Raw genomic sequence first — 12,130 nt, 5'->3', positions numbered from 1 at the left:
ATAGATACACACACAGACACACACAGATAGATAGACACACACACAGATACACAGATAGATACAGAGATAGATACACACACGCACACACACACAGATACGCACACACATACATACACACACAGACACACACAGATACACACACACACAGACACACAACAAAGACACACACACAGATACACACACAGACAGACACACAACAAAGACACACACAGATACACACACACAGACACACACACAGACAGACACACACACACAAAGACAGACACACACACAGACAGACACACACACACAAAGACAGACACACACACAGATAGATAGATACACAAACGCAGATAGATACACACACACACACAGACACACAACAAAGACACACACACACAGACAGACACACACACACAGATACAACAACCGCCATTCGCCACTAAGTGGCGGTGACGTCACCACGACGCTTGTGCCAGGCCATGTGCACCCTGAGGCCACGTGAAGTGTCGAACGCCCGCTGGCAGGAGGTCACGGGGCAGACCCAGGTGCCACGGGTCGACTGACTGAGCTGACTGGCTGATGCACCACCTGTGCCCCCTAGTGTGCCAACTTGCTGTGATTTAGCCACCCAGCGCTCCGCTCATTGTTGTGAGCGTCGCTCCTCCGCCCTCCGTTGTTGTTGGAGGGCGACTGCCTCCAACTGCCATTAGCAGCGTCCTTCACGAGCCTCCTCCACAGAGGCCGATCTTGACACCGCTGGTACCGGTCATCGGCAAGTCCACTCAGCTCCACGTCCTCCTGTACCACGTCACTCCATCTCTTCTCTAGGCCCGTGCCTCCTGTACCACATCACTCCATCTCTTCACTAGCCCCGTGCCTCCTGTACCACATCACTCCATCTCTTCTCTAGCTCCACGTCCTCATGTACCACATCACTCCATCTCTTCTCTAGCCCGTGCCTCCTGTACCACATCACTCCATCTCTTCACTAGCCTCGGCAAGTCCACTCAGCTCCACGTCCTGCTGTACCACGTCACTCCATCTCTTCACTAGCCCCGTGCCTCCTGTACCACATCACTCCATCTCTTCTCTAGCCCCGTGCCTCCTGTACCACATCACTCCATCTCTTCTCTAGCTCCACATCCTCCTGTACCACATCACTCCATCTCTTCTATAGCCCCATGCCTCCTGTACCACCTTACTCCATCTCTTCTCTAGCCCCGTGCCTCCTGTACCACATCACTCCATCTCTTCTCTAGCCCGTGCCTCCTGTACCACATCACTCCATCTCTTCACTAGCCCGTGCCTCGTGTACCACATCACTCCATCTCTTCTGTAGCCCCGTGCCTCCTGTACCACATCACTCCATCTCTTCTCTAGCCCCGGCAAGTCCACTCAGCTCCACGTCCTCCTGTACCACATCACTCCATCTCTTCTCTAGCCCCGTGCCTCCTGTACCACGTCACTCCATCTCTAGCCCGTGCCTCCTGTACCACATCACTCCATCTCTTCACTAGCCCCGTGCCTCCTGTACCACATCACTCCATCTCTTCTCTAGCCTCGGCAAGTCCACTCAGCTCCACGTCCTCCTGTACCACATCACTCCATCTCTTCTCTAGCCCCGTGCCTCCTGTACCACATCACTCCATCTCTTCTCTAGCCCCGTGTCTCCTGTACAACATCACTCCATCTCTTCTCCAGCCCCGTGTCTCCTGTACCACATCACTCCATCTCTTCTCTAGCCCCGTGCCTCCTGTACCACATCACTCCATCTCTTCTCTAGCCCCGTGCCTCCTGTACCATGTCACTCCATCTCTTCTATAGCCCGTGCCTCCTGTACCACATCACTCCATCTCTTATCTAGCCCCGCGCCTCCTGTACCACATCACTCCATCTCTTCTCTAGCTCCACGTCCTCCTGTACCACGTCACTCCATCTCTTCTCTAGCCCCGTGCCTCCTGTAACACATCACTCCATCTCTTCTCTAGCTCCACGTCCTCCTGTACCACATCACTCCATCTCTTCTCTAGCTCCACGTCCTCCTGTACCACGTCACTCCATCTCTTGTCTAGTCACGTGCCTCCTGTACCACATCACTCTATCTCTTCTCTAGCCCCGTGCCTCCTGTACCACATCACTCCATCTCTTCTCTAGCCCCGTGCCTCCTGTACCACATCACTCCATCTCTTCACTAGCCCGTGCCGCGCCCGTTTAGCCCCCTCGATCCGGCCGAACAAAAGCTGTTTCGGCATGCGGTGGCTGGGAGTGTGGTGACTGGGAGTGTGGTGACTGGGAGTGTGGTGACTGTGAGTGAGGTGACTGTGAGGTGACTGTGAGGTGACTGTGAGTGAGGTGACTGTGAGTGAGGTGACTGTGAGTGAGGTGACTGTGAGGTGACTGTGAGGTGACTATGAGTGAGGTGACTGTGAGTGAGGTGACTGTGTGTGAGGTGACTGTGTGTGAGGTGACTGGGAGTGAGGTGACTGTGTGTGAGGTGACTGGGAGTGAGGTGACTGTGAGGTGACTGGGAGTGAGGTGACTGGGAGTGAGGTGACTGTGAGTGAGGTGACTGGGAGTGAGGTGACTGTGAGTGAGGTGCCTGTGAATGAGGTCACTGTGAGTGAGGTGACTGGGAGTGAGGTGACTGGGAGTGAGGTGACTGTGAGTGAGGTCACTGTGAGTGAGGTGACTGTGAGTGAGGTGACTGTGTGTGAGGTGACTGTGTGTGAGGTGACTGGGAGTGAGGTGACTGTGAGTGAGGTGACTGTGAGTGAGGTGACTGTGAGGTGACTGGGAGTGAGGTGACTGGGAGTGAGGTGACTGTGAGTGAGGTGACTGGGAGTGAGGTGCCTGTGAATGAGGTCACTGTGAGTGAGGTGACTGTGAGTGAGGTGACTGTGAGTGAGGTGACTGTGAGTGAGGTGACTGAGTGAGGTGACTGTGAGTGAGGTGACTGGGAGTGAGGTGACTGTGAGTGAGGTGACTGTGTGTGAGGTGACTGTGTGTGAGGTGACTGTGAGTGAGGTGACTGTGTGTGAGGTGACTGGGAGTGTGGTGACTGGGAGTGGGGTGACTGGGGTGACTGTGAGTGAGGTGACTGTGAGTGAGGTGACTGTGAGGTGACTGTGTGAGGTGACTGTGTGTGAGGTGACTGTGAGTGAGGTGACTGTGAGGTGACTGGGAGTGAGGTGACTGTGAGTGAGGTGACTGTGAGTGAGGTGACTGTGAGTGAGGTGACTGTGTGTGAGGTGACTGTGAGGTGACTGTGTGTGAGGTGACTGTGGGTGAGGTGACTGGGAGTGAGATGACTGTGAGTGAGGTGACTGTGTGTGAGGTGACTGGGAGTGAGGTGACTGTGAGGTGACTGTGAGGTGACTGGGAGTGAGGTGACTGTGTGTGAGGTGACTGTGAGTGAGGTGACTGTGAGTGAGGTGACTGTGAGTGAGGTGACTGTGTGTGAGGTGACTGGGAGTGAGGTGACTGTGTGTGAGGTGACTGTGAGTGAGGTGACTGTGTGTGAGGTGACTGTGTGTGAGGTGACTGTGTGTGAGGTGACTGTGTGTGAGGTGACTGGGAGTGAGGTGACTGTGAGGTGACTGTGGGTGAGGTGACTGGGAGTGAGGTGACTGTGTGTGAGGTGACTGTGAGCGAGGTGACTGTGTGTGAGGTGACTGTGAGTGAGGTGACTGTCTGTGAGGTGACTGTGTGTGAGGTGACTGGGAGTGAGGTGACTGTGTGAGGTGACTGTGAGTGAGGTGACTGGGAGTGAGGTGACTGGGAGTGAGGTGACTGTGAGTGAGGTGACTGGGAGTGAGGTGACTGTGTGTGAGGTGACTGTGTGTGAGGTGACTGTGAGTGAGGTGACTGTGAGGTGACTGGGAGTGAAGTGACTGGGAGTGAGGTGACTGTGAGTGAGGTGACTGGGAGTGAGGTGACTGTGAGTGAGGTGACTGGGAGTGAGGTGACTGTGTGTGAGGTGACTGTGTGTGAGGTGACTGGGAGTGAGGTGACTGTGAGTGAGGTGACTGTGAGTGAGGTGACTGTGAGGTGACTGGGAGTGAGGTGACTGGGAGTGAGGTGACTGTGAGTGAGGTGACTGGGAGTGAGGTGACTGTGAGGTGACTGGGAGTGAAGTGACTGGGAGTGAGGTGACTGTGAGTGAGGTGACTATGAGTGAGGTCACTGTGAGTGAGGTGACTGTGAGTGAGGTGACTGTGTGTGAGGTGACTGTGTGTGAGGTGACTGGGAGTGAGGTGACTGTGAGTGAGGTGACTGTGAGTGAGGTGACTGTGAGGTGACTGGGAGTGAGGTGACTGGGAGTGAGGTGACTGTGAGTGAGGTGACTGGGAGTGAGGTGCCTGTGAATGAGGTCACTGTGAGTGAGGTGACTGTGAGTGAGGTGACTGTGAGTGAGGTGACTGTGAGTGAGGTGACTGAGTGAGGTGACTGTGAGTGAGGTGACTGGGAGTGAGGTGACTGTGAGTGAGGTGACTGTGTGTGAGGTGACTGTGTGTGAGGTGACTGTGAGTGAGGTGACTGTGTGTGAGGTGACTGGGAGTGTGGTGACTGGGAGTGGGGTGACTGGGGTGACTGTGAGTGAGGTGACTGTGAGTGAGGTGACTGTGAGGTGACTGTGTGAGGTGACTGTGTGTGAGGTGACTGTGAGTGAGGTGACTGTGAGGTGACTGGGAGTGAGGTGACTGTGAGTGAGGTGACTGTGAGTGAGGTGACTGTGAGTGAGGTGACTGTGTGTGAGGTGACTGTGAGGTGACTGTGTGTGAGGTGACTGTGGGTGAGGTGACTGGGAGTGAGATGACTGTGAGTGAGGTGACTGTGTGTGAGGTGACTGGGAGTGAGGTGACTGTGAGGTGACTGTGAGGTGACTGGGAGTGAGGTGACTGTGTGTGAGGTGACTGTGAGTGAGGTGACTGTGAGTGAGGTGACTGTGAGTGAGGTGACTGTGTGTGAGGTGACTGGGAGTGAGGTGACTGTGTGTGAGGTGACTGTGAGTGAGGTGACTGTGTGTGAGGTGACTGTGTGTGAGGTGACTGTGTGTGAGGTGACTGTGTGTGAGGTGACTGGGAGTGAGGTGACTGTGAGGTGACTGTGGGTGAGGTGACTGGGAGTGAGGTGACTGTGTGTGAGGTGACTGTGAGCGAGGTGACTGTGTGTGAGGTGACTGTGAGTGAGGTGACTGTCTGTGAGGTGACTGTGTGTGAGGTGACTGGGAGTGAGGTGACTGTGTGAGGTGACTGTGAGTGAGGTGACTGGGAGTGAGGTGACTGGGAGTGAGGTGACTGTGAGTGAGGTGACTGGGAGTGAGGTGACTGTGTGTGAGGTGACTGTGTGTGAGGTGACTGTGAGTGAGGTGACTGTGAGGTGACTGGGAGTGAAGTGACTGGGAGTGAGGTGACTGTGAGTGAGGTGACTGGGAGTGAGGTGACTGTGAGTGAGGTGACTGGGAGTGAGGTGACTGTGAGTGAGGTGACTGGGAGTGAGGTGACTGTGAGGTGACTGGGAGTGAAGTGACTGGGAGTGAGGTGACTGTGAGTGAGGTGACTGGGAGTGAGGTGACTGTGAGTGAGGTGACTGGGAGTGAGGTGACTGTGTGTGAGGTGACTGTGTGTGAGGTGACTGTGAGTGAGGTGACTGTGAGGTGACTGGGAGTGAAGTGACTGGGAGTGAGGTGACTGGGAGTGAGGTGACTGTGAGTGAGGTGACTGGGAGTGAGGTGACTGTGAGTGAGGTGACTGGGAGTGAGGTGACTGTGAGTGAGGTGACTGGGAGTGAGGTGACTGTGAGTGAGGTGACTGGGAGTGAGGTGACTGTGAGGTGACTGGGAGTGAAGTGACTGGGAGTGAGGTGACTGGGAGTGAGGTGACTGTGTGTGAGGTGACTGGGAGTGAGGTGACTGTGTGTGAGGTGACTGTGAGTGAGGTGACTGTGTGTGAGGTCACTGTGAGTGAGGTGACTGTGAGTGAGGTGACTGGGAGTGAGGTGACTGTGTGTGAGGTCACTGTGAGTGAGGTGACTGTGAGTGAGGTGACTGGGAGTGAGGTGACTGTGAGTGAGGTGACTGGGAGTGAGGTGACTGTGAGGTGACTGGGAGTGAAGTGACTGGGAGTGAGGTGACTGTGAGTGAGGTGACTGTGAGTGAGGTGACTGTGAGTGAGGTGACTGGGAGTGAGGTGACTGTGAGTGAGGTGACTGTGAGTGAGGTGACTGAGTGAGGTGACTGGGAGTGAGGTGACTGTGAGTGAGGTGACTGTGAGGTGACTGTGTGTGAGGTGACTGGGAGTGGTGTGGCCGGTCACGTGGTGTGGCCGGTCACGTGGTGTGGCCGGTCACGTGGTGTGGCCGTCCACGTGGTGTGGCCGATCACGTGGTGTGGTGGTGTCCCACCCCCCCCCGCCCCACCTCCTTGGCTCCCTTGCGGCCTTTGACGGAGCAGATGGAGAGGCAGAGGCGGGCAGCACGTGGCAGATCAACGATACCAACGTCGTACGTCAGCCACTCGTTCCATCTATAACACACCACACACAACACTCTTACTACACACTCTTACTACACACTCACTACACTCACAGCACGTGGCAGGTCAACGATACCAACGTCGTACGTCAGCCACTCGTTCCATCTATAACACACCACACACAACACTCTTACTACACACTCTTACTACACACTCACTACACTCACAGCACGTGGCAGGTCAACGATACCAACGTCGTACGTCAGCCACTCGTTCCATCTATAACACACACAACACAACACACTATTACTACACACTCTTACTACACACACTCACACACACTCACTCACCACTCACAGCACGTGGCAGATCAACGATACCAACGTCGTACGTCAGCCACTCGTTCCATCTATAACACACACAACACTCTTACTACACACTCACAACACACACTCACACACACTCACCACTACCACACACTCACTCACCACTCACAGCACGTGGCAGGTCAACGATACCAACGTCGTACGTCAGCCACTCGTTCCATCTATAACACACACAACACAACACACTCTTACTACACACACACAACACACACACACACTCACTACCACACACACACCACACACTCACAGCACGTGGCAGGTCAACGATACCAACGTCGTACGTCAGCCACTCGTTCCATCTATAACACACACAACACTCTTACTATACACACTCTTACTACACACACTCACACACACTCACTCACCACTCACAGCACGTGGCAGGTCAACGATACCAACGTCGTACGTCAGCCACTCGTTCCATCTACACTCAACACACACACAACACTCTTACTACACACTCACAACACACACTCACACACACTCACTCACCACTCACAGCACGTGGCAGGTCAACGATACCAACGTCGTACGTCAGCCACTCGTTCCATCTATAACACACCACACACAACACAACACACTCTTACTACACACACACAACACACACTCACACACACTCACTCACCACTCACAGCACGTGGCAGATCAACGATACCAACGTCGTACGTCAGCCACTCGTTCCAGCTACACTCAACACACACACAACACTCTTACTACACACTCACCACTACACACACACACACTCACCACTCTCACTCACTCACAGCAGATCAACGATACCAACGTCGTACGTCAGCCACTCGTTCCATCTATAACACACACACAACACACACAACTCTTACTACACACTCTTACTACACACACACTCACTCACGGCAGATCAACGATACCAACATCGTACGTCAGCCACTCGTTCCAGCTGTACACACACACACAACACACTCTTACTACACACACACTCACTCACGGCAGATCAACGATACCAACATCGTACGTCAGCCACTCGTTCCATCTATAACACACACAACACAACACACAACTCTTACTACACACTCTTACTACACACACACTCACTCACGGCAGATCAACGATACCAACATCGTACGTCAGCCACTCGTTCCAGCTGTACACACACACACAACACACTCTTACTACACACACACTCACTCACGGCAGATCAACGATACCAACATCGTACGTCAGCCACTCGTTCCAGCTGTACACACACACAACACACAACACAACTCTTACTACACACTCTTACTACACACACACAACACACACTCACACTCACCACACACACTCACACTCACCACACTACACACAGCACGTGGCAGATCAACGATACCAACGTCGTACGTCAGCCACTCGTTCCATCTATAACACACAACACACAACACACACAACACACACACACAACACACACAACTCTTACTACACACACCACACACACTCACAGCACGTGGCAGATCAACGATACCAACGTCGTACGTCAGCCACTCGTTCCAGCTGTAACACACCACACAACACACACAACTCTTACTACACACACACAACACACACTCACACACACTCACTCACCACTCACAGCACGTGGCAGATCAACGATACCAACGTCGTACGTCAGCCACTCGTTCCAGCTACAACACACACCACACAACACACTCTTACTACACACACACAACACACACACTCTTACTACACACACTCTTACTACACACACACAACACACACACTCTTACTACACACACACACTCACAGCAGATCAACGATACCAACGTCGTACGTCAGCCACTCGTTCCAGCTACAACACACACAACACACACACTATTACTACACACTCACTCACTCACCACACACACCACACACACTCTTACTACACACTACACACTCACAGCACGTGGCAGGTCAACGATACCAACGTCGTACGTCAGCCACTCGTTCCATCTATAACACACACAACACAACACTCACTCTTACTACACACTCAACACACACTCACACACACTCACTCACCACTCACAGCACGTGGCAGATCAACGATACCAACGTCGTACGTCAGCCACTCGTTCCATCTACACCACACACCACACACCACACACACACACACCACACACAACTCTTACTACACACACACTCACCACACACTCACAGCACGTGGCAGATCAACGATACCAACGTCGTACGTCAGCCACTCGTTCCAGCTATAACACACCACACAACACACTCACTATTACTACACACTCACTCACCACTACCACTCTTACTACACACACACACCACACACACTCACCACTCTCACTCACTCACAGCAGATCAACGATACCAACATCGTACGTCAGCCACTCGTTCCATCTATAACACACACACACTCACCACTATTAATACACACTCACTCACTCACACACACACCACTACCACTCTTACTACACACACACCACACACACTCTTACTACACACCACACACTCACAGCACGTGGCAGATCAACGATACCAACATCGTACGTCAGCCACTCGTTCCAGCTACAACACACAACACAACACACTATTACTACACACTCACCGCTACACACACACACTCACCACTCACAGCACGTGGCAGATCAACGATACCAACGTCGTACGTCAGCCACTCGTTCCATCTATAACACACACCACACAACACTCTTACTACACACACACTCACTCACACACACACCACTACCACTCTTACTACACACCACACACTCTTACTACACACACACTCACTACACTCACCACACACACTCTTACTACACACACACTCACTACACTCACCACACTCACTCTTACTACACACTCACTCACCACTACCACTCTTACTACACACTCACACACACCACTCACTCACAGCACGTGGCAGATCAACGATACCAACATCGTACGTCAGCCACTCGTTCCAGCTACAACACACAACACACACACAACACACTCTTACTACACACCACTCACTCACAGCAGGTCAACGATACCAACATCGTACGTCAGCCACTCGTTCCAGCTACAACACACACACAACTCTTACTACACACTCACCACACACACTCTTACTACACACCACACACTCACAGCACGTGGCAGATCAACGATACCAACATCGTACGTCAGCCACTCGTTCCATCTATAACACACAACACACACACAACACACTTACTACACACACACAACACACACTCACACACACCACTCACTCACTCACAGCAGGTCAACGATACAAACATCGTACGTCAGCCACTCGTTCCAGCTATAACACACACAACACAACACACTCTTACTACACACACACAAAGACAAAGACAAAGATCCCCCTTATAGCCTTAACAGACTGTAGGGGCAAGTGCTGTTAGCGAGCACCTATGAAGGCCGGATCGGTACACGAGGGGGTGGGTGGCCAGCACCACGCCCGACCGCCTTTGTCTCCCTAGTGGCAATGTTTACACACCGCACCAGGTACTCATTTGAGGCTGAGTCGACCTAGGGGAGGCCCGGGACCGGTTCAGATAATCGTCGCTGGTGTTGGCCGTGAGCGGGAATCGAACCCGGGTCGCCAGGTTCATAGCGCAGCGTAGCGCTAACCGCGACACTATCGCCCCCCACACACACACACACAACACAACACACTCTTACTACACACACACAAAGACAAAGATCCCCCTTATAGCCTTAACACACACAACACAACACACTCTTACTACACACACACAACACACACTCACACACACCACTCACTCACTCACAGCAGGTCAACGATACCAACATCGTACGTCAGCCACTCGTTCCATCTATAACACACACAACACACACACAACACACTCTTACTACACACACAACACACAACTCTCACTCACTCACGGCAGATCAACGATACCAACATCGTACGTCAGCCACTCGTTCCATCTACAACACACACCACACACAACACACACAACTCTTACTACACACACTCTTACTACACACCACACACTCACAGCACGTGGCAGATCAACGATACCAACATCGTACGTCAGCCACTCGTTCCATCTATAACACACACACAACACAACACACTCTTACTACACACACACACCACACACTCTTACTACACACTCACTCACCACTACCACTCTTACTACACACACTCACTCACTACACCACTCACTCACAGCAGATCAACGATACCAACATCGTACGTCAGCCACTCGTTCCAGCTACACCACCCACAACACAACACACACTCTCACTACACACACACACAACACACTCACTCACCACTACACACACACTCACCACTCACTCACCACTCACTCACAGCAGGTCAACGATACCAACATCGTACGTCAGCCACTCATTCCATCTACACTCAACACACACCAAACACCACAACACACTCACTACACACTCACTCACTCACCACACACTCTTACTACACACTCTCACACCACTACCACTCTTACTACACACACACTCACCACACACACAACACACACTCACAGCAGGTCAACGATACCAACGTCGTACGTCAGCCACTCGTTCCAGCTGTACACACCACAACACAACACTCTTACTACACACTCTTACTACACACACACTACACTCACTCACCACTCACAACACACTCTTACTACACACACAACACACACTCACCACTCACTCTCACTCACTCACGGCAGGTCAACGATACCAACGTCGTACGTCAGCCACTCGTTCCATCTACAACACACACAACACAACACACACAACTCTTACTACACACTCACCACTATTACTACACACACACCACTACCACTCTTACTACACACACACTCACTCACCACACTCACCACTATTACCACTCTTACTACACACTCTCACTCACCACTCACACACACACTCACAACTCTTACTACACACACACACCACACTCACAACTATTACTACATACTCTCACCACTACCACACACTCACCACTCTTACCACTCACCACTACCACACTCACCACACACACTCACCACTATTACTCATCACACACACTCACCACTCTCACTCACCACTCTCACTCAGCACACACACACACTCATCACACACACTCACCACTCTCACTCACCACACACACACTCACCACACACACTCACCACTCTCACTCACCACACTCACCACTACCACTCTTACCACACTCACTCACCACACTCACCACTACCACTCTTACTCACCACTCTTACTCACTACACACTCACCACTCTTACTCACCACACTCACCACTACCACTCACCACTACCACACTCACCACTCTTACCACACTCACCACACTTACCAC

At 52.4% G+C, this 12,130-nt stretch overlaps 1 protein-coding gene across 1 annotated transcript in view; it reads right to left on the bottom strand.

Moving 5' to 3' along the window:
• PIK3CA (phosphatidylinositol-4,5-bisphosphate 3-kinase catalytic subunit alpha) overlaps window positions 1–12,130 on the bottom strand; it is a 183,852-nt gene that overhangs the window by 125,334 nt on the left and 46,388 nt on the right. Inside the window, exon 6 of the mRNA XM_076058449.1 lies at window positions 6,400–6,505. Within this exon, the coding sequence (XP_075914564.1) occupies window positions 6,400–6,505 (106 nt within the window). The remainder of the gene's footprint in view (window positions 1–6,399; window positions 6,506–12,130) is intronic.

The sequence above is a fragment of the Petromyzon marinus genome (genome assembly GCF_048934315.1).
Source record: "Petromyzon marinus isolate PM22_M1 ecotype Great Lakes invasive population chromosome 75 unlocalized genomic scaffold, UKy_Petmar_22M1.pri1.0 chr75_unloc.1, whole genome shotgun sequence".
In the NCBI taxonomy this organism is placed as follows: domain Eukaryota; kingdom Metazoa; phylum Chordata; class Hyperoartia; order Petromyzontiformes; family Petromyzontidae; genus Petromyzon; species Petromyzon marinus.
The sequence above is the reverse complement of the archived record's forward strand: the minus strand, read 5'-3'. Positions and strand labels throughout refer to the sequence as shown.